The following is a 24359-nucleotide window of genomic DNA, read 5'->3' on the forward strand; positions in this document are numbered from 1 at the left end:
GTCTCCTCATTGTGCCTCATTTCTTTTTCCCCTCTGGTCATCTCCGTCAGCTATTCTCTTGTTAAAGCCCAACACAGAAGAAGGTGCTAATTAAAAGCACAAAATGATTTTCATTCACTGTTTTTTCGCACAGCAAAGAACTTGACAAAGATACGTTTCCAGCATATTTTCTTGTACGTTACAACTGATTAACTTTTTTTTTTATAAGGCACATTTTTCAATTTTGTCATGAATGTTGAGAAAACATTGATGGCAGTTTTAGACAGAAGAATTAAATAACCCCCAAGCTTTTATTTGAACAAAAGTTAAAGGTGAAGTATTATGTAAAGTCGACTTTTTTGAGCTTTACATTAAGTTATTCCTTCATTAAAAACACACCCAGAGTGTTGCATCGATTTTTTTTTTTCTTGCATGTTTGATGAATCCTTTAATCTTCCATGGCAACCATTCGGGAATGCCTAAAAGCTTGGTCTCACCGAGCACAGCTGATTCCCACCAAGTTTGGACCTGCAGCCTCACAGAGCGCCCCTCCCTCATCACTCAGCTCCTCCAGACTAGTGGCAGCATCATTTAGCAAACACCTGGTGGAGCAACACATCTGCTGAGCTTATAAGAATGGTCATAAACGGTATAATGGAGAAGCATTGGTGTGATAACATACTGAAGGAAGATCTGGAGCTTCTTAAAGAGACAAAGGCCAATTTCAAGGCTTTAATTGCAAAGTGAGATTTCTTTTAAGGTCAAATATTTTATATATATATGACACATGTGAAATTAATGTAGAATGTTGCAAGTTGTTGGGCAAAAAAATATTCTTCTGCTGCCTCATTATGTTATTTTATTTAATCTGTAATACCCCTAATATTCCATTATAATCTAAAGCGCTCAACGCTTGTTTTTTCAGCATTATCAACATTAAAAGCACATTTAGTTTAATTCATTAAAATGAATTTGACAGAAGTGTTTAAAATGCTCCTATATTTAGAAAACAACCAAAATGTCATACAGTACGTTCAGCAGGAAGACATTTACATCCGTATGCTTACAAACGGGTCTGCGTGTATTAAACAGCTGTAGACTAACGTTGCATAGACTGGATAACTCTTCTCATCAGATATTTGTTTATCTGCCTCATTTGATTGTAAGCTTTATGTCTCCCAGTGAATGTAATGCATTCACTTTCCTGCCTTTGTCTGGGTGAATGGAGCAGCCAGCATACGATCTTGAAGCTCATAATAATAATAATTTGATAATGACGTCTCTACATCTGTGTGTTTGAAATATTGATTGAACTTAATGCTTGAAAGAGACCAGAGAGTACTCTCAGGAAAAGGCCTCTGGATACATCCACAGCTACATCTGAAGCTCTTACTGAGTCGCTCCTCTAACTGGGGCTCACGTGAAAATCCTCTCACTTTAGCGGATCAGATTTCACTGATTCCCCGTTTTACTGAAGTGAAGATTTGGAAAGAAATTGCAGACGTAGGTGGGTTAGAGTTGGCTTCTGTTAAATTCCCGAATAAAATGAAGGAACACGAGGCAGAAAAAAAGATGAAAAGTGCAGCCTGACGTTACAATGTTGATAAACAAATGGATCTCATAATGGGCATGTGAATTAGTTTGACAGTGGCTAAATGAATGAGATGAAGCCACATGAGATCCCTGCTAATGCAGCGTAATGGCTGATATGTGATTAGGAATAAGCATTTATTTCATGATGAATCACTGGCTACATGATGGGAAATAAGAATGTTCTCCCTTATTTTCATGTTTTCTGTCTGAATTTACATGATTTATGAAAAAGACCTGTCTGATGTCGACCATGTGCTACTGCTGAGGAGGTCACATTGTGGCTGTCAGACAGGAGATTTCAGGCTTTACAGGTTTGGTAAATGACATCTAGGATATTATGCAATAATTTGGACTCAATTTTCACTTATTTTAATTTTTGAGGGTCATAGTTTGGATGTGTTTCATCTTCAGCATGTCATTAAATCCTAATGATCCTTTCCTTTATCCAGGTACTGGAGTTAGACTTGGTTGAGAGAAGGATTGTGAGACTTTTTCGTTATATGTCCCTTTTAGCTAATTCAACCAACCAGACACCACTCCTTTCTCCCACTTGCAGCTCCACAATATTTATCCTGTTGTGGCAGGTTAAGGTTGCAATATTTTAAAATCATCACGAAGGATCCTGAATGCCTCTTGGTTCCCCGAAACCAAGATTTAAAACCCCCCTAGTCAGCGCACAACGAGGCCGTAACTCAGGTTTTATGAAACATTAGAATATATCTGAGACATTTCTAGTTTTCCTCCAAATTTAGCTAAAGTCTCATTAGCATCTCCTTTACATGAGACCAATATTGTTCAGCATATTTTTTTTGATGTACTGACACCACACATTCTTACTACCAAACATTTATCATATTACTGAACTTTTAGACTTTTACACTAGAAGGTAGTTGCTTTAATCTCAGTCGACTGCAAGTTTCAGCAGAAATTAGCTGTGATTTTGACATACAGGCTGAACAATAAAATACACTCAAAGCCTAACATCAAATCGTTAAATCAGTTTCTGCAGTTAGGAGAGAAAGTGCTTAGGTTGGTATGGGCTCAGTATCTGCAGTGAAACAGGTCAACGTGGGCTGAAAGGCCACTCAGAGAAGAAGAAGACAATACTCCAAAAAGCTTGGATTGCAGTTTGGAAATTAGAAACAAAAATCTTAATTTCTGCAGAAATACTCTTACAAACTATTGTGAGCCACTTAAGGAAGGAAACAGAACTCAAGCACTGAGGAAATGTATGTTGATTTTTGAGTCTAATAAAAATATTTTTAAATCTCTATAAAAACAACCTCTCATTATCCTGACGTGTGGAAAAAACTTTGGGCAATAATACTGACCTAAAACACTTTAGTCTAATTTAATGTCACAAAGAAGAGAAAAAATGTTGCATTTCTCTTTTTAATTGTGTGTAAATATCAACTTTCTACAGTTATGTGTTAAGGGAGATGTAAAAAAAAAGAACACCTTCCTTCCCCCACCAACATTCAGTTTGCCTCCAGGTCGTAATTAAATAATAAGTTGTTAATCACTCTATCTGTGGTTCTAATTGCTAAAGTGCTCCTTGACTCTAATCAGCTGATGGGTGGAGAAGGAGCGAGACGCTTGATGCCGTTTTATTTAACCTCAAATTATGCAAAAGAAGTGGTCTGATCTCAACTTTTCTGCTGTTATCAACATTAATGCAGTTTATAAATGTGGTTGCAATCTTTTCCAATCAGAACATCATATTCAGTTTTAGTTAGTCTCTCTTTGATAATAGTATCTTTGTTTGTGTGTGTGTGTGTGTGTGTGTGTGCAGGGCAAGGAGACAACAGAAGAAGAGGATGAAGTCGCTGTGGGGATGGACAAAGGCTTCATGGAGGAATTCTTTGAACAGGTTTGTTTTCTAATCTTTCCCATCGTTTTCCCTCTGTCCTGCTTTCAAAACTTCCCATCATGAATTAATGATCAGGTTATTTGTAACACCACATTTGCCAGGGCGCCATCCCTCTTCTGATATCGGTTCCACTCGTTTTGGTCTGTCATCCATGTAGCGCAGGCTGTTTTCTCTCCTGCTGCTGAGGAATGATTTATGACTACGGCTAATGTTTTGGGTGTGGCACGGATCATTATTTACTTCAGTTTGCTTGTGTTCATCTAGGTCATCACTTTGTTTTGTTTTACCAGACATACTTTTGCGATGTTTGCTTCTACATGTAGGTTCTGTTTGCACAAATGCTTATCTCACAATAGAGTTTAGAATTATGGCCCAAGCCAGACCCAGAATTCACAAAACAACTCAGGATTTTGTGGCACATTTAAGAAGCCAAATACAAACAGCACAGAAGAAACCAAACAATAATGCACAATAAAAAGTTATGTTAATCTGCTTATCATAGGTTAAATACAGGAGTAGATAGTTTAACCTGTTGGGGAAATAAAGAAAGTAGGAAGGATGCAGAAGTTATCCAGACTGTAACAAGCGCAGGCGGCTCCGCTCCTATCAATCACACATCCCAATTGATTTCCATTTGACTCACCCTGCGGTTAAAACAAGCGACAAGATGGAGCTTAAGACAGGAGAGGTTACACTGCTCACTTACTTACATCGTGGTCTAAAAACGAAAGCAGTAAAATCTTAAATAATAGGTTAGAATTACTACAGACTCTGGCCTATAAGGTAATTAGTTGGATCAGGACTGGGTCAGGTTGGATTTGTTAATCTCTGTCTCAAAGTCTGAATGCCATCCTGGTTTTCTGAAGGATGGACCCATTTCTGGTACCTCTGGAGAGACGGTGCCCCTCTGTGAGTCATCAGTCACAGAGAGCCGAGCCGACTTCACTTTGTGACATCTTTCAGTCTGAGTAGAGTGGGCTCTGTAATGCCTCCTTAATGGGCCTGATCTCCCACAGAGACACAAATGTAAAAAGTGGGATTGTTGCGATTTACTAAGACCAGGGGCGCCGCCAGGAATCTTGAGCCCCCAGACAAAAAATTAAATTGGGCCCCCCACGCAGCTGCTGTTTCAATTTCTTGAGTCTGTCTGACCCATCAAAAGCGTCACAATTTTAAAAGCTTGCAACTGCTTTGCTTTCTTTGGTCCAATACTGATAACTAGCACAATAGTTATCTGTTTACTGCTCATGATATTTACGTCCAACAGTCCACATACAGTATGCAAGCAAGTTGCTTAATTTTTTTCTATTAGTTTTAACTTACTGAAATGTCTCTCCCCACAAGCAACAGTAATAGGCAACATGCAAAATATACATGAAGAAATCCAGACTCCTCAAAAAATGCTATGTTGTTGCATTTTGTTCACGCTGCAGTATAGAACTTTAATAAAAAATGTTTTCTCCATATTTGTTAAAGCTGTCACCATGTTGTGAGAGTTTATTATGAGACAGATCATCTGTGAATACTATCAATCTCCTCCACCTCCTCCCTGAATTACTATTACTGGCTAAAGTAACGCAACGTTCCGACCGAAACAACCAATCAGAACCAGGAGGAGGATCTTAGCGCTGTCAATCAACCTCATTCACTCACTGTTAAATTATGGAGAAACAGCTCATCATTACAGGAAAACTGTTTATCTGCTGTCACTTCGCTGTCACTGGTAGCTATGCTAACTAGACTGAGCATTCACAACAGGCTATGCTAGCTGCAGCCTAGCACAGAGCGACGGGGAGGGAGGATGAGCAGCACCACATGAGATTGTGATTGACAGCACTAAAACTCTCCTGCCACTGATTAGTTGTTTCTAGAGAGCACTGGAAGTAGGCAGAAGAAATAGATTTTTTAACAGATTATCTCTCATACCATACTGTCCCAACATAAGGACAGTTTTAACAAATATGTAAAAAAGGATTTTTATAAAAGTGACATACTGCTGCTTTAATTTCACTCAGGAGAGGACGGGTCAGGAGGGTTAGAGCTGCTGCTGACTGACTCACCTGTTGTTAAATAATAAAAGTTACAGGGACAATATATATATGGATATATGAATATCTTGGTAAGTTATTTCCTTAATTCATTAAATGCAAGTGAAATGGAGGCAAACAGTAGTCAGTAGCTAAGCTAACTATGCTGAATGGTTGATAATCTCTTAGTCTACCCACCTCTCTTGGAGAAAAACTGGGTTATAAATTGACACTCTTGCCTTTTTCTCTCCCTCTCGATTTTTTTATTTATTTATTTTTTGAAAACCAGACTTTATAATTTTTCTTAGCAGCATAGTAACAGCCACAGTTGTTTTCCACTGACTTCTGCTGAACAAGTCACCGTCAAGCTCTCCAAGCAGGAAATAACCATTTCATGCAGATTCAGGGGGGTTCATGGCAAATATGTGCTTTTTGGTCTGGGAAGGGTAACAGTTAATTTTTACTGTTAAAAACAATCTTTGAAAATACAATATGATTAATTTTGTAATTGACAGGGCCCCAATTTTTTATTTTATTTCTATGAACAAAAAATAAATGAATAAATTGTGGTCAGGGGCCCCTGTTGGTCAGGGGCCCCTGGAATTGTCATAACGTTCCCCCCCACTCAGCGCCCCTGACTAAGACATTCGGCTTGTTGTTCTTTCATGGCCAGTTTTTGTTTTTCCGATATTTCGTCCGTCAGGTCCTTTCAGTTTCAAAACAGCCCATGTATATCAATTTGTGGACGTGGCTGCTTTCTCTTTGATGTGCCAAAATCGTCATTGCAAACGCTGCAGCAGAAGAGGGTCAGCTGAGGTTGAACGCCGTTTCGCCGCATTTGTGATTTATGAAAGAGACCCAACCGGCAGGGCTTTGATGTTTGAGTTTTCAAAGGAAAACAGGACAACAAACAGATTACAAAAGGAATTCGAGGTGCATCAATTAAAACCTCTGCAGATATGTAAAGGAGATATATTAGTAGAAAACATCACTTTGATTGAGGTTTTTTGGGTAGATCTTCTAGTATCGTCTCTAAAAATGAGCTTCCAGATTTTCATTATAGATATTAAAAGATGCTTTGATCAGTTTGAGAAGCAACCCACTTACATTAGCTCTAACAAATGAGATTTTTTACATTTTCAGAATAAGCTAATTATTGAAAACACTCCTTGTCCAGTGATATGAAAGTGAAATGTTGCCCACGCCACCGCTGCGCATAAAAGTTCTTGTCTTCAATCTTTCTCTATATGGCAATTAATGTAAAAAAAACTATATATGTTTTCTTTTATTTTGTTACATTTCTTGCAACAAAAACACACTAAAACAAAACCCCAAAATGCAGGAACAGCCAGAAGTTTACATACATGATTTTTTAAGAAATCTAAAAACAAGCTTTTGCTGAATTTCTTTCATTTTATCTAAAACCCAGACGGGTTTCATCTAGCTGAACCGGATCATAGTCCAAAACCAGACAGGATTGTATTTAAATGTTCCAGATGTTTTATGATAAACTCAAATGAGACTGAGGGAAATATCTGAGCTGCGAAGGCCTGAGTCGTTTTTTGAAGAGCGTGCTTTGTTGCTGTGGCTCCGTCCAGACTGTTGATGCCGACATTAATTGCCTCATCTCCCATGTGAAGTCCTGAAAAACCAAAATGACGGGATGATCTGTAAATGAAAGAGACACCACATCATAAATTACCGCCGACCATTTGGATGTCTGTGGTTGATGTGCTTCATTTCATGCAGAAGGGGGGAAAAAAATAGGATTTAACTTTCTGATTATCCTCACTTATACCATAAATATATTTCCATTTTGTTGTTTCTCTCCTTTTTGCCTGCAGCCTTTAACAGCCTCACATCACGATATAGACATTCCAATGTTTTCATCTGGTCATAGTTTTATTGTGTTGCTTCTGAGGAGGAAGTATAAAATCATAACTTGACTGAAGGTGCAGGAAGAGAGCAGTTTGAGATGAGCTACAGGTTCGCTGAGAGAGCGTTATTCTTATTGAGTGAGCGCTCCTATGAACCAAAGATGAAGAATTGGTAATAAGAGCAGATGGGAGAAAAGTGAAATCAGTAGTAAGGAGTCCCTCACCCTGACAGGATGTATTAACTCAGGTTCAGATCAGGAGGGACAGCAGACAGTGGAGGAACAGCTGCAGCCCTTTGTCCTCCATTCACACAACAAACTGTCCCTCAGAGAGCCATTATTGATTTCTCCCCTGTGTTTGTGCCATTTGTGTAAAAGTAAAAGTGTGTGGGGTCTGGTTTTCAACAGCTTGACATCTGCATACACACACCTGCACACACCCCCACACGCACACGCATCGATGCAATTTGCTTTTTATTATTGAAAATAACGCTGCATTCGATCCCTTTCAGAAGATTTTGTGGAAGATTCAATGAGGATTTTATCTTTTCAAGGAGACATGACTGTTATCAGCTTGATTTCTCAGCAGGCTAACAGAATAAAAAGTGGCAATGTTTCTCACACTCCTAAAATTATCCTATGAACATGTTACTGGAACAGAAATCAATCCTGAATGAATGACTTGTGCAGCTTTGCTCTCTCTGACATTAGGAAGCAGAATGGACAGTTTGAGTTTGTTTTTTATTTTACATGCCACCGCTACTATTGGCACCACTTGTCAAGCTTTATTTATATATAGTATATAAAAAAAAGAATATCTGAATACCAATCTATCCTCACATCAACACAAATTTTATGATTAGATAAAATATGATTATCGTTGGCATGTGAACCAGGATTTTGTTTAGATAAAAGTTATCACTTGATTGCTGTAAAACTTTTAGCATTAACTTATAAACAAAATGATATCTACAATCCCTTATTAAGTTTTTACTGGAATAGGTTGCAGTCTATATTTAAAGGTGTTGAATTAAATTCAGCTTTTTAGGATTTTAGAGGCTGTCAAGAATTAATACGAGTTAACGTAGGTTGCATGATTGGAATAAATTCGTGGCAAACAGCAAAGCAAAGTTTCACAGCAGCACCTGAGACGAATAGCATTCCTTCGAGGCGCATGTTGCCACACGAAGGCGCATGTAAGCGTCATTAGTGTCAGTTTTTCTTTCTCTTTGTGTTTAAAGGCTCCTTTCATCTGATGATGCAACGATGAAGAGAGTAAAAGCAAGGAGCTGTGACCTCAGGCTCGCAAATCATTAATTTGTTTCATTGTACAAGATTAAAAAAAAGATTTTTATAAAGAAAAAAACTTAGATCAAATCAGAGATGTTATTATAGAAAGCTTTTGGAAAAGAGATGACTAATTTTCATTTTAAAATCAGCATTTCTACTCAGATAATATCCATTTCCTTCCATTGTTGTTCAAGTACAACAAGGCGTCATGATTTACTGATTAGGTGATGAACCCAGCAACAATGTGAAAGATTAAAAAGCATGAAAGCGGTGATGGAAATTCATTTTTTTAAGATATTGACTTGTTTTCTTTAACTTATTTAAGTTTTAAAGAATAGTTTCTTTGATCGTTTGCTACCTTTTCTGTAAATTTATGTTTGAAAAAGGTGGTGATAATTTTACTTGGTGATTTGAGATAAATGTTCAAAGAATAACTAAAACAAATTATGTTTTACTGAAACACATGTCTATAAACAGCAAACTCAATGGAAAAAAATATTTCTTATTCCTCTATCTGGAGTTGTATATTCACTTGCAACCAGATATTTAATTTTAATTTTTTCAAAAATTAACAATGCAATTTAGAAGTAGAAATGACCAAGTCAGTAATTTACCAACAGCGTTGCAGCAGCTTCTTTTGGGTTATTGTGATTGCATTAATGAATTTGAGGCACAAACTGAACAACAAATCAGAACAGACTTTGGTTTTTTTTAACCCTGAAGGATTTGCAAATGTTCTCTGCCTTTAATAAATTAGATGTAGTATTAGCAGTGCTAGCTTGTGTGCATTATGTGTGTGTGTGCGTGTGTGTGTGTGTGTGTGTGCGCTCATGTGTTATTGCATTTAAATGAGATTCTCAGGAGTCTCGGAAATTGTTTTTTTTTTTCTCCCACATAAATAAAATTTGTCTTTTTCATGCTGGAAGGCGCACCATGACTCACTAGCAAACCTTTTCTAAATGGTTTCACATTCTACTTCCTTCTTCTCTTTATTCGTTTCCATATTTTTTTGATTTCTGCCTAACGCACATTCAAGTTTTAGAAACCGTCAGTGTGTGGTCTCTCTCTTGTGGCATTTTAAAGCCAATAATGTCGTTATTAAAAAAATAGATTCAACCAGCAGTTAATTATGGAGATGATTTGAGAAGAACGACCCCGGCTCAGGTCGTCGGGCTCAGGAATGCGGCAGAGCGAAAGTGAAGGAGACAGGCGACGGTTTTCAGGGAGAAATGACAACTGCATCATGGAGACGAATACATTTGGAGCCTGGCCTGTCGGCGGAGCAGGTGTAAAGGAGGAGGAAGCGATGAGTAGCTTAACAGTCTGAGATGAAAGTTCAGATTTATGAAGTCGCCGGCAGATGTGACCTGCTGCTCCTCCAGCTGCAAGCGGCGGCCCCTGAGCAGCGCAGCTGGTAATGAGGCGGCAGGTGGGAGGCGACCGGGTGAAATGTCAGACCTGGATCTGGTGCAGATGACGCAGAATTCAAAGTAAAAATGATTTGAAGCAATTCATAGTAAGGATTATGCATTTTTTAGCTTTTATGTAAGATTCATTGATATATGTAATGCAAAGAGTATTTCTAATGTTCCTTAAAATAGGGAAATATGTTCTATGTGAGTATTGGATTTAAAATTTTAAACGCCAGAATGCCACAACGAGTTGAGTTACTGGATAGAACCACACATGGCCTGGTGTCCTTCTGACTTACCTGCCATTTTAATATTGTTGAAGGTTTTCATCCATTCATTCATCCATCCATCCATCCATCCATTTTCTTCCACTTTATCCGGGGTCGGGTCGCGGGGTAGCAGCTTCAGAAGGGAGGCCTAGACTTCCCTCTCCCCAGCCACTTCTTCCAGCTCCTCGGGAATCCCGAGGCATTCCCTGGCCAACAGAGAGACATAGTCCCTCCAGCGTGTCCTGGGTCTTCCCCGGGGCCTCCTCCCGGTGGGACGTGCCCAGAGCACCTCACCAGGGAGGCGTCCAGGAGGCAACCTGACCAGATGCCTGAGCCACCTCAACTGGCTCCACTCGAAGTGAAGATTCCAGGTTTTATTTCCATATTTATGGACTAAATTATACATTTTTTTACATTCTGCAGTTTTTTATATGCATCTGTCTGAGATCATTGCTGGATAGTAAATTGTGTCCATCACTCATCTGACCCAAACTTTCAAACAGCCTGAAGAACAGTCTATGCCCAGCAGCCATAAGGGCATTAAAAGCCACCCAGTGCCATTTATCATCCAATTTTATTTTTGTAATTTCATTACATGGTTTCTATAGTGACAGTAAAGATTATTAATATTATTAACTTCCCCTCTCAAAGAAAATCTCTTACAATGTTGAGGAATAACCAGGAGTGATCAAGACTTGAGCTTATAAACTGAAAAAGGCATAAAAAGTCCTGGCAAATCAATAAAAAGCTACTTATCTAAAAAAAAGTTTTGCACCTGCTCTCCTGAGGTCCTTTGGGGAGAAAGTTTACGGTGTGAGAAGATGAGGACTGAGCTATACTTGCCACAATGACAAACTTAAGAACACAGTATCGGTCACGCATGGTGGTGGTGGCATCAAGATGAGGGTCTGTTTTGCTGCCTTTGGTATTGATGCATTGCAAAAACAACAACTTGATAGTTTAGCTTTTTACACCACTGGGTGTTACAGCAGGACAGAGATCCCGAATATTCATCCCAACTGGTTTTTAAGTTGATAAAAAAAAGGTCAATGTTGATCTTTTAGAAAGGTCATGACAAGTGCATGCAAACATCTGACTGGAAATTATCTCTTTTTTTGTATGATTGTTGTCTTCTGTGTGAAAAGTTTTACCAGGATTGCTGAGAACATTTTCAATCCAGGGAAATCATGTTGTAAGGTTACACCTTTTTTCCTGTGTTTATAAACCAGAGTCACTCTGGTTTGGACTCTAATATGAGATCTACTGTACGTCCACAGTGTCTGTCAACATCCATCAGACCAATCACTGCGGCTTCCTGTCTCAACGTAATGCCTGAACTGCTTCTCCGTCTCTCTGTTGTCAGGTAGAGGAGATCCGGGGTTTTATCGAGACTCTGGCAGAGAAAGTGGAAGAGGTGAAGAGGAAGCACAGCGCCATCCTTGCCTCGCCAAACCCCGATGAGAGTAAGGCTGCTTGTTTTTTCTATTTCAGTTTGTCGTGATTTGCTCTGGGGGCAATAGTTCCTGATGCCAGAACCGTCGCAGTTCTGATAAATGCTTCACTGGGATTTAAGTACCTTGGTAGTTAGAGCAACACGGTGCAGAAAGCAAGGCACCATTTATTCTCCACGTCCTCATGGTTCTTTATTACCAGACTGCTAGAACTCAGACCATATATACACCAATCAATAAACATGAACTCTTACGCTTATTTATTGTCTGACTCTCAGCTTTGTTGTTTTAGTCATTAGCTTGGAGAACAGAAATTTAAAAAAAATCCCAAGCCTAGAGTTTTATTTAGATGTATTTGCTTCCAGGTGGCTGAGGGCCTCACCTGCTCGACTCAGGATTTAAATGAGTGGCTCGTTTCCAGACCTCTGCAGAACGACTGAGCGCTAATGAGGGAATTCAACCATTTGAATCTGATTTGTTGGAGCTGTACATTCACAATGCGACCCAAAAACACTTTTTTTCTTTTGCTCAAATGCGACATATATCCGACTCTTTTTGCCGCAGTCTTTCCACTCCCCAAAAAATTCGATTCGCACCACTTAAATATGTGGCACTAAGTCAGATATTTATCTGATTGTTTTCAAAGCATCTGGAGTCTGAACTGTCACATTTTATCCAGCTGTTTACCATTGATGTGAGAGATGCGTTATGTTCCTGCACTGGAAGAAACGAGATGTAGTAAATCCAGATGAAAATTATGATTCTGAACTTATGAAGAAGTCTGTCAGTGAAACGCATCCCATCACAATCAGACCACTCCTGGTTCTTACTAGATTTCTCTGCAGAAGTTGCAGTCAATAATGTTCCACCAAAGACCATTTCTATGAGTTGTCCTTTCTTTTTATTAGCTTCCTTTGCCTTGTTATGATCTTGTGACGATACTGTCGGCTCCTGTCGCTGAACAAACTTTCAAATCCATGCACGCCTCCATCCAACATTACTTCCACAAACTGAGCGCTGCTGTGTGACGTCGACGTTCTTCTTCTGTGGGTCGCTTTGGGGACGCAAACCGTCATATGAACGACCATGGAGAAAAATTAATTAAGCTAAAAATTGGACCTGCTGTGTGAATGTAGTCTAAACGTTGCAAGATGGCTGCTGTGTAGGACTGGAGGTGGACACGCCTGGGCTCATTTTTCACATCATGTAATCTGGCGTCTGACAGACATGTGGACGTTTTTGAAAGTGGATCCAAGCTGCATCTCTGTTGTGAAATGAGCATGAAAAGTAGAGTTGTTTCAAAGTTTTCTTCTAACGGAAATCTTTTAGGCTCTTAATCAATGTAGCTCTTGTTTATCAGCCATCAAACTTGGCTGATATCATTGTTCTTTGTCTTATGTCTGAAAAATAAGCAAAAAGCTGAAGGCAGAAAAATGACTCCATCTTTTAGAATGTGAGAAAGTGATTTGTCTGAAAAAGCAGGAATCCGAGCTTAAACTGTAGTCTGTAATAGACGCCAGGAGACCTTGAAGATGTTTGGTCCGCCTGTCAGCTGCCTCTGTGCTGTCCAGGAATTGAAGCTCCTCCAGATGAGTCTGACACTCTTGTTTGTAGACTTTTTTTTGTTTGTTTCCGCTCTCCAATTATTTTTATGGCCAGTGTTCCCACCCTCTGCTCCAGGCCTCATTTTCTGTCTGCACTTTGCTCATTTTAAGGCATTTTCCACTTTGCCTTTGTTCAATCGGTGCAGGATACTTCAGCCCATCTGTCCTTGTGTCTCTTGTCTTCACCGGTTTTCTTCCTCACCCATTTATGCCAGGGCATTGATCTAGAGACCCTTGGTATCCTAGGGGGGGATTTTTACTCCTACTAGCGAGGCCGCCAATGCCCTTTTCTCCCACTGATTCCCCACCTTCTTTCTACCTGAAAAGGCATTGATCTGCTTTCTGGAGATTGGCCCTTTAACTAGCCCTAACGTGACTCTGACAGGCGGTGCAGAGAGCTGGGAAGGCAATCAAGCGACAGTGCTTCATTTTTCTTCGACAAGTCGTCGTCTGTATGACTGAATTTAAAGCTCTGTGTTTGCGTTTGTCTGGCTGAAAGCAGCAGATACAAACCAGACAACAGATTGTGTCACTCGTTACTCAAATGGAAATCCTTCTTCTGTCTTTCTGCGTCTGACGGAGGCCCCTCGGATAACACCTCCTTTATCTGAGGCGAACCTTCTTCTCTGGATCCCCCTTTGTTTCGAGAGCTCATACCTAAACACCTTGGACTGATTAATGGATTTTGTTTGGGCGACACAAACATAAAGAGCATAATTTAATCAATATATTTCACCAAGCACAGCAGTGACAGCACTGCCGCTGAAGGTCATTTTCGGTGCTTTTCATTTATTTGTCTGACAATATTCGCTTCTGGGAGCAAAGGTGTGATGAATGTGTTTATGACAACACACAGTGGCTTTGCTTATGCTCTTAAAATAGGAAAAAGGGGGGAAAGGCAAAAACTAATATTAAACATCACCACTAGTTTATGATAGAAGTAGCAGTGCTTTACCCTGATAATGCATGATGGGAAATGCAATGTCCTTATCCAAATCTGTGGAAGTAGTTTACAACAGCATCTCTCCAAAATCTATGCACTTTGCTCATTGTGTTTTCTTTTCTCCAGCCTAAATAATGAACCACATGACTGAAATGCATGGATGTAGCAGAAGTGCTAAAGAGCAACAAGCTCTTTTTTTCCTTGCACAAGCTGTTAGTCTTTCCTCCTCTGACACGTCGTCTGCAGTCTGCAGAGGAACGTGTCATCAGACCCATTTGCACGCTGACATTTTAATGTGAAAACATACCATCCTGTAGGATTCGCTCCTCCGGCACACTGAAAATGTTTAACAGATTTAGCAAAAACACAAATCATGTTTCTAATCTGCTCGTCTTGGTTTTTTTGTTGCTGTTTTCTCATCATAAACTTTAATATCCCCCTTTATGAAAGCCTGAAAGCAGAGTTTGCTATATATTTTTTACATATAACCACTTATCCTTGAAGGATCATGGGGAGGCCAGTGGTTATCTCCAGCCATTTAGTGAGAGGCCATTTATAGCTGCAGTATGTAACTTTTATTAAAAATATTTGGTTTTTGTTTTACATATTTGTTAAAACTGTAGCTATGTTGACAGATAATCTGTGAAAAAAAAAATCAACCTCCTCCACCTCCCTTCTATTGAAGAATTATCCCGCTTCAGACCAAAACAACCAATCAGAGCCAGGAGGAGGGTCTTGGTGCTGTCCATCTAGCTTGTGTACTCGCTGTTCAAGGAGGAAGTGAGTAGCACTGCTTCAGACAGGAACAGCCGTGCCAACAATTTGTCAGTATTTCAGATATTTAAAACCCAGAACTAATCAATAATTATCAATATCGACTGATATGGTACCCTTAAATCGTGATACGTTTTTCAGCCATACTGTCCAGCACTAGGTCCATGTAAACTCAATCAGGTTCTGTCCCAGTTCCCCCAGTTCACCGCAGCATTGTGCTGTTAATCCTGGGCCCCTTTCAGGTGCCTCTTAATAAGCACAGAGCTGTTGTCACATGCAGCCTCTGTGTAATATTATCTTCTCTTCTACATTACACATTATTCCATATCAGTTTATCCGCCTCCACTTTAAATGAAGCAAAGCAAATTCCCTCCAGGGATTTTCAATTTATTATGTGTGTGTGGGTTCCTTTTTTTCTGTCAGCATCTCTGAAATGCACTCAGCAGTTCTGTACAGCAGGAGTGGCTTCAGCAGCGATGATGGAGCAGGTAATCATCAGAAACTGTATTTCCTTGGGTGCTGAACAGAGACGATGCAAAATAAGTTTGGATGATATTTGTGTTGTTTGTTGGCTTTGAACGGCACTGCATCTCGTTATTTTGTTTTATGGAGCTGTGGTTTATAGATTTAAATAACACGGGGTCAAAGGTTTAGGGATGATTGCTCTTCCTGCTGCAGCATCATTACACCCAGGGGAGAACAAGGCTGGAGGAGACTGAGAAGGGCATTTTTAAGAACTTAAAGCCTTTAATCTTTTTATTAAAAATGGTCTGCTATGGATTTCTGATACTAATCATAATTTTACTCTCTAATATCAGGTTCAGTTTTCAGTGCAGCATCTGAAGATTTATTTGTCCTCGCTACATATTGCAGCTGAAAACAATGAATAAAGTTTGATAAAACTTTATTCAGCCTGATTTCAAATCCAACGACGACACTGTTATTTAAGCAGATCTCTAGAAACAGTTTGATGTATTTAGCCGCTAAATTTCACAATAACACTCAAATATTATTAACCAACTTTATCACTGTCATCACGGACTCTTCCTTTCACCTCTAATACATCAGACATTTGGAAAATCACAGAGACGCCAAGTTCAATGGTGATTTAAAAACATTTCTTCCCCCTGTATGTCCTCATAAACCAGCTTCACTCTGATTTTGCCTCTCCCTCTAACACGATAATTGCATCCTCACTCGACTCTCTGTCAACATCCGTCATTCCAATTACGGATGCTTCCTGTCCAAGTATCCCATCTAAAGTATTTCCTTGTTTCTGCATTGACAAAAGAGATCGATGCGCAGTTTATGAGGTCACTATGTACACGTTACCATGCTAGCATGCAATATTTGCTTAAGGAACTTTCAAACTAAAATTAAACCACCTGCAGCACCACAGGAGCGTGGAGTCTGGATCCGTATCAGGAGGGTTTTCCATCCATGAATCAAGCAATATCAGGTGCACAACCGTTACTGGATCGGATCCCATCTTTAGTTTTAATATCACCCTTCATGTCTTCTTTGCAGCTACATTGGAGGTGCACTCCCCGCTGATAGAAATGGATATGATAGAGTCTCTCATGTTCGCTTACACGATGCCTTACAAAGTATCAGGATATTTCATCCCGTTTGTTTCTCCGATACTGCATGTATCTGTTGTATTAGTTCCTCTACAGAATCTCAACTCAGAATAATCTGGACTGTGTTGTCTGAGTACATTTATCAGTGACGTTACAGAAACACGAGCAGACTGGCTTTACGTAAATCCACCAAGGACCGACTGAAAACTGGGAAATGAAAAGTCCAGGTACTGATCTGTTTCAGATGCTACAGGGTGAAAAAGCTGCAGAAGAATCCCGTCAAACATCTTGCAGCTGAAAGTGGGGAGTGAGGCAAACTTAAGATTGATGCTGGCGAATTGGAAATGACAACTAAAAGCATTGCATAAAAGTTATTTTAACCAGTGGAAGTAAATCTTGTTAATGAAACATTTTTATGCAAACATTTCTTAAAAATGTACAAAACTTATGGCACTTATTTTTTGCCAATGACACATTGGACATTTAAGATTGGGCAATCACACATTGGGCATTTAAGAGGGGTTAATAAGCACAACTTATAAGTTGACAACTTATTTCACAAATTAGTTCATAACAATGTCGCTAATAATTACATCTTTAACAATTTAAACAAAAGATAAAATGTCTACTTGGTGCAGAGGTGGCATGCTGGCCTGTTTGTTCAGTTTTCCAGCTGCCTCACCACGCCAGTGTTGCTCCAGACACACAGAAGAAACAGGAAGTTGCTTTCAAATGTGCTTTGACTCATAAAGTGTTTCTTAATCCAGATGGAAACCTGAGCTGTGAGTGTGAGCCCAGATAAAAAAGAAAAGATTGATCTGGGTGCTCTTAATGCATCTACATCCTGCATGCTTTAAAACCATTTGAGTAAAGCAGTTCAACTTAAGACCTTGTTGTTGTACTTGCCTCATTTCTGACTTTGCCACAACAAACATTTCAAGTCTTAAAGTGAAATAGTTTTAAAGTTGTTGCAAATCTAAACGGAGAACCTTAGATTTAACCCTCACTTTTGTCAGCCTGTAAATTGATAAACTGTGGTGTTTACTGGAGAATTTCTTTTTTGCTTCATAAATGTCACTGTCATGATCTGTGTTTTTCCTTGTTTATTTAGAGTTTTCTGTGTCGTTAAGTCTCTTCGTTGTCCTGTCCTCCCCTTGATTGTTCCCAGGTGTGTCTCGTCTCTGTGATTACCCTCCCGTGTATTTAACTCCACCTGTGTTCCTTGTTCGTCGGCGGGTCCTCGTCTATGTCTAGTCAGTTCGTCGTCAGTGTTTCCTTGTGCCTGCTGTTCGTTGTTTTGACTGGCTTTCCGTAATTAAAACACCATATTCATCATACCTGGGTCCGCTGCATCTGCCTCACCACTCTCACCACCCGCATTTCATGACAGAAGGACCCGACCAGACCGAACGGTGAGAATGCAGCATATGGCCCAGCACGACCAGGAGGCATGGTTCCAGCAGCAGTTGGAGTTGGCTCAGCGGGATCTCTACAAGGACGTAGAGATCCTGCCATCTCCGCTGCTGCTGGAGGAGATGGGACTGGACTCAGACTATACCCTGGCATTTAGAAGATGTCAGATCCCACCAGTCACCACCCCAAAGCCCTCCGGATTCGGCCCCCGCCGTTACTCACGCCGGGGGAGACAGCGACGTGAGCCGCCGGTGAACCCGGCCCCTCGTCACCTTCCGGATCCGTCACCTCCGCTGTCAGCCCGGAGACGGCGACGTGAGCCGCCGGCAGACCCGGCCCCTCGTCGCTCTCCGGAGCCGCCACCTCCACGGTCAGCCCGGAGACAGCGACGTGAGCCGCCGGTGGACCCGGCCCCTCGTCGCCTTCCGGAGCTGTCGCCCCCGCAGCCGGTTCCAAGGCTTCGCTGCGGCTCGCCCCCGCAGCCGTTTCCAAGGCTTCGCTGCGGCTCGCCCCCGGAGCCCGTTCCGAGGCTTCGCTGCGGCTCGCAGCCGCTTCCGAGGCTTCGCTGCGGCTCGCCCCCGCAGCCGTTTCCAAGGCTTCGCTGCGGCTCGCCCCCGGAGCCCGTTCCGAGGCTTCGCTGCGGCTCGCAGCCGCTTCCGAGGCTTCGCTGCGGCTCGCCCCCGCAGCCGCTTCCGAGGCTTCGCTGCGGTTCGCCCCCGCAGCCGGGACCGAGGCTCCGCTCCGGCTCACCTCCAGCCGGCGCACCCGAGGCAGAATCAGCCGGCGTTCCAGCCGGCGCACCGGAGGCAGAATCAGCCGGCGTTCCAGCCGGCGCACCCGAGGCCGAATCAGCCGGCGCACCCGAGGCCGAATCAGCCGGCGCACCCGAGGCCGAATCAGCCGGCGTTCCAGCCGGCGCACCCGAGGCCGAATCAGCCGGCGTTCCCTCCGAGACCCCGACTCCCGAGACCCCCTGTGTTCCGACCGAGACCCCCTGTGTTCCAACCGAGACCCTCTACGTTCCTTCCGGGACCCCGACTCCCAGTGTTCCGACCGAGACTCCCTGCGTTCCTACCGAGACTCCCTGCGTTCCGACTCAGACTCCCAGCGTTCCACCCGAGACCCTGACCTCCAGCGTTCCACCCGAGACCCTGACCTCCAGCGTTCCACCCGAGACCCTGACCTCCAGCGTTCCACCCGAGACCCTGACCTCCAGCGTTCCACCCGAGACCCTGACCTCCAGCGTTCCACCCGAGACCCTGACCTCCAGCGTTCCTCCAGAGACCCTGACCTCCAGCGTTCCTCCAGAGACCCTGACCCTCTGCGTTCCTCCAGAGACCCTGACCCTCTGCGTTCCCTCCGAGACCCTGACCCTCTGCGTTCCCTCCGAGACCCTGACCCCCGAGACCTTGACTCCCGAGACCCCGAGGACCAAGACCCCCTGCGTTCCTCACAAGACTCCCAGTGTTCCGACTCAGACCCCCGGCGTTCCCACCGAGACCCCCTGTGCTCCACCAGAGACCCTGCCTCGGGGGGCTCATCATCGCCACCTCCCGGGCCGCGGACAGCCGCTGGACCGCCTCCTGGGGTCCCGCCTCTGTGGTTCCCGCCTTCAGCGCCGCGGACGGCCGCCGGACCGCCTCCGTGGTTCCCGCCTCCAGCCCCGCGGACGGCCGCCGGACCGCCTCCGTGGTTCCCGCCTCCAGCCCCGCGGACGGCCGCCGGACCGCCTCCGTGGTTTCCGCCTCCAGCGCCGCGGACGGCCGCCGGACCGCCTCCGTGGTTCCCGCCTCCAGCGCCGCGGACGGCCGCCGGACCGCCTCCGTGGTTCCCGCCTCCAGCCCCGCGGACGGCCGCCGGACCGCCTCCGTGGTTCCCGCCTCCAGCCCCGCGGACGGCCGCCGGACCGCCTCCGTGGTTCCCGCCTCCAGCGCCGCGGACGGCCGCCGGACCGCCTCCGTGGTTCCCGCCTCCAGCGCCGCGGACGGCCGCCGGACCGCCTCCGTGGTTCCCGCCTCCAGCGCCGCGGACGGCCGCCGGACCGCCTCCGTGGTTCCCGCCTCCAGCGCCGCGGACGGCCGCCGGACCGCCTCCGTGGTTCCCGCCGCCGCGGACGACCGCCGGACCACCTCCGTGGTTCCCGCCTCCTTTGCCTCCGCCCACCCTGTGGGTAGTTTTTTGTTGTTTTTGGACTCTTGGCCCTTCTTGTTTTTCCGCCCACGATGGTGGGTTGTTTTTTTTTTTTTTGTTGGTTTGGACTCTGGCCCGCCGTCCGGCACCCCTCCACCCACCCTTGCTGGGTTTTTTGGTTGTTTTTTTTTTTTCTTGGGCGTCTGGTAGCCGCCCTTGAGGGGGGGGTACTGTCATGATCTGTGTTTTTCCTTGTTTATTTAGAGTTTTCTGTGTCGTTAAGTCTCTTCGTTGTCCTGTCCTCCCCTTGATTGTTCCCAGGTGTGTCTCGTCTCTGTGATTACCCTCCCGTGTATTTAACTCCACCTGTGTTCCTTGTTCGTCGGCGGGTCCTCGTCTATGTCTAGTCAGTTCGTCGTCAGTGTTTCCTTGTGCCTGCTGTTCGTTGTTTTGACTGGCTTTCCGTAATTAAAACACCATATTCATCATACCTGGGTCCGCTGCATCTGCCTCACCACTCTCACCACCCGCATTTCCTGACAGTCACAGGACAACAAGTAGATGATATAGATATTGTAAGTTTTTATCCACATTTTATCCACATACTTTCGAGCCAGTTAAACCACACATCTATGAATCCGCTCTTTACCACTTAGACATAAGAGTTTATTTATCAAAATTTTTTTCCAAGCACTTAGAACTCGATCCGTCTGACATCTCCGTTTGCGGAGAGCATCTTCCCTCCATTAAAAGTGCTCAGCTGGCAGCACTGGAGACGGCTGTTTTAATTGCAGCCTGTGAGTGTTACTATTTCTGGTTTTAGTTTTTCGCCAAGTGGAGATCTGTTTGCCAACGCGCCTCCACCCTCAACCAAAAGCACCCTCAGCTGTCTTCCTTTCTTTCCTTTCCTTTCTTCTCGTTCAGCTGCCGATTCCTTTGTGCCTTATCTCTTTTCATTTCTCCCTCTCTTGCCCTTCTCTCATAGCATCTGAGCTGATATGTAGCCATGACTTAAAGCTGCAGAGAAATAACATCTGTGAAAGAAAGGTTAATCGAATGTGGACGATGATGTCCAAGGCTAAGCACAGACACAAAGACAATGGAGGTCAAAGCTAGTAAGATAACGCGTTCGCTGGGAGACAAATCGTGTCGTTCACTCCACGTCCCCTTGACCTCGGAGGCAGCGATGGTGTGCGGAGGTTCGTGCTCTGATCCTGATTACAATGTTAGTTGTTTGGAAGAAGAGGGAGGTTTCAAAGTGACAGCAGCATTACCATGTTAACTCAAAGTAACCCTGATGTTCCGCGTAGGAAGACGTTGGTGAAGAAACGGAGATTTTCAGGGAAGAAAATGAGGTTGCAACAACACAATGATTAGATACAAAGACCACGGTACTTTGCGTTGAGAAACTTTAGACTAAATTTAACTTCTGAGATGGAAAGTTTCTCACGTCTTGCTCCAGACTCATCCTAAAATAAAAAGTTGATGACAGAAAACCAGGCAATTTAAATGAGATATACAATTTTAATAAGAAATGTTACCAACCTGAATAATACCAGCTACAAAAAGGATGTGTTTTCTCTTTGTCTTATTAGGGGATATTCATCTAGATCTCAATATGTATAACAATGAAACCTTCGAGTTAAATTCAGTTTTTTTTAGATTACAGAAAATACAGAAATTCCACAATGTGAACCAAATTCCTATTACAGTTTTTTTGTTCTACGACTACTCAACTATTAAAAAACGATGGAGCATCTCATCAATAATTAAAACCCCAAAACGTAACTTTGGGTTTGGGTTTGTAATTAAACTGAAGCCTGTTTACAGAAAGAAACGCATTTAGCAGTCTTGCTACTTGAAAATCGCTACAAATTGAAAGCTTTTGTTGTTATGATTGTTTTAATTAATGACTACAGGTAAAAATAGGACAGATTCCAATACATATGCTATGTTTTATAAATACGGTATGGGCTCTCTTTTCAGCCAAATGGTGGGTTTGTTAAAAAAGTTAGAAACTAAATTAGCCAAATCGTTACAAATTGGTATTATTCAGTTCTCGTAATGCCTGACTTGGTCATGAAACAAACTAATCAAGCTAAGATAAATATTTTGTGCTGAAAAAGTCTTATTTGTTTTTAGTAGGTATAGTTTTTAGTACAAAATGAATGAGGTTTTTGAGGGAGCACATCTTCGTCCAAAGTGTAATGCAGTCAGGTTTTTGGGAAATGCTCACATGTCGTCGTCTATGGGGATCAGACGGAGACATGAAGGTTTTTAAACCCCCCAGTGATACTTTAGGGGTTGAACTTTATCTGTGCTTTCGGTTTGCCGTTTGCTGTGCTCACACTGTATTCCAGCAGAAAAGCAAATGTTGGTAATGTTTGAGGGATGAGCTCAGATTCTGCCTCTCTGACATCTGGACTCTAGACAATCAATAAGCAGAGCAAACACACAATGGGCTGGTAATACATTTACAGAGAGAGCAGAGGGAGAAAAAAGAGAAACGGATAAAAGTTGGAAAGCAGATTTAGAGCGGAGAGAGAAGCAGCTTGTTTAGTGTCGGACAGTCACACTATAAATATGAAAAATATTCAAACTTTAGCTTATAGTATACAGTACGTTTCTCCAGTTTGACCACAAATTAATCTGAAATCAAATCCTTGAGTAGCAGATTTTGATGCTGTCTCCTTGTTTCTAATGAAAGAATTGCTCCAATATTGTGCAATAACACCGAGCCAAGTCACATCCGGGAAGTTGAAATTTTCTGAAACAAAATGCTTAAAAGAAAGTCTGATATATTCTAATCGCAAGTTGGTGCATGTTTGCTTCGTAACGCTCCAACCTAAGGCCACTGGTACAGAATTAGTTCAACACAGCCAAAATAGCCTAAACATTTTCACTTTCCTGTTGAAAGAAACATAAAAATGTTAATTTTCGCAAGAAAAATTCAAAGCTGCAATTTGATATGTATTTGTGGCCTGTGTTCACCTACATGGATCACTCACTAGAGAATTGAAAATAATGGTCTAGGAGGGGTTACGACCTCATCATGCCTATATCAGGCAGTTCTCCAAATAATCTTTTGTAAAAAAAAAAAACTAAAAAAAATTATCTCAGCTGGTGCGATGTACAGGAGGGTGTGGACCCCTGGGCTTGAGCCAAGGCGTGGGCCCTACTTAATCATTGTTATACAGTTGCCTATATCTATAGATATAGATAGATATCTATCTATAGATATAGATAGGTATCTATATATATATAATATAATATATCCCTGATTTCTTTCCCTTTGGGTGGTTGGCGCTTGGCCGTGACTTACTTGTGGAACCGATCCTATCCACAAACCTTATCTACCTACAACGTCACAAAAATCAGCAAATCGACATGCTATCCTCAGGTCAGTATGAGCTGGGCTCCCAGGTTAGCAGGCACAGCTCCAAATTGCACATAGATTGATGTCTGGAAGACCAAAGACAGTTACGCATTTTCTGAGTTGTGCTTCTACTGCAATAAAGACGTATTGCACTGAGAAATCCTGAAGTCTTAAATTCAGATTTAGCAGTTAGCTGAGAAACGACTCGATTGGATTGAAGCATGATTGTACTGTACAATACTTGCAGTATGACGAAGACATCTAGGATTTTTTTGAGCACAGTTCTTTCTGGCAGCACAGGCAAAGATGTGTCTCTCAGTGCAGACGGTTCTGTTTCCTACACAGCAAAGCTAAAACTGGCGGTGGAGGTGCCGAACGTTGTGCAGATTTCCACAGCAGTAACGTTACAGCTTAGTCTTCACGCAGAAAGATTTTCCAAATTTACCAGGATCCAGATACGTTTTTGTGGAAATCATGGAGACCACAAGTGGACCTTAATCTTTAATGAAGGTAGCTTTATGTATGGGTCAGTGCAACTTGAAATCCATACAGATTCCCTTTATTTGTCCTATTTACTTGTTTATGACTCCAGGATGACAAAGCCCATTATTCCTGTGAGTTTCTGTTGTCTTTATGGAATCCGTCACAAAGGAGAGCAACAAGAAAAATGGCAGATATAACCAGGTGGAACCCATTTTCTCCTCCTTTTATCTCTTCCAGACCTCGAAAATGAAAAACAAAAACGTAAAACCAATCTGAATTTGTTTCCCGT

General features: G+C 42.6%; 1 protein-coding gene across 6 annotated transcripts in view; it reads left to right on the forward strand.

Moving 5' to 3' along the window:
• The window catches only part of stx1a (syntaxin 1A (brain)), a 61340-nt gene that overhangs the window by 15412 nt on the left and 21569 nt on the right, over window positions 1-24359 (forward strand). For all 6 annotated transcript variants that reach the window (XR_003599125.1, XM_028045816.1, XM_028045818.1 and 3 more), the window contains exons 2-3: window positions 3365-3442; window positions 11680-11779. Coding sequence is in view for 5 of the 6 variants with exons in the window: in XM_028045816.1 (XP_027901617.1) it covers window positions 3365-3442; window positions 11680-11779 (178 nt within the window). In the remaining variant the exon portion in view is untranslated. The remainder of the gene's footprint in view (window positions 1-3364; window positions 3443-11679; window positions 11780-24359) is intronic.

This window comes from Xiphophorus couchianus, chromosome 18, assembly GCF_001444195.1.
Source record: "Xiphophorus couchianus chromosome 18, X_couchianus-1.0, whole genome shotgun sequence".
Classification (NCBI taxonomy): Eukaryota; Metazoa; Chordata; class Actinopteri; order Cyprinodontiformes; family Poeciliidae; genus Xiphophorus; species Xiphophorus couchianus.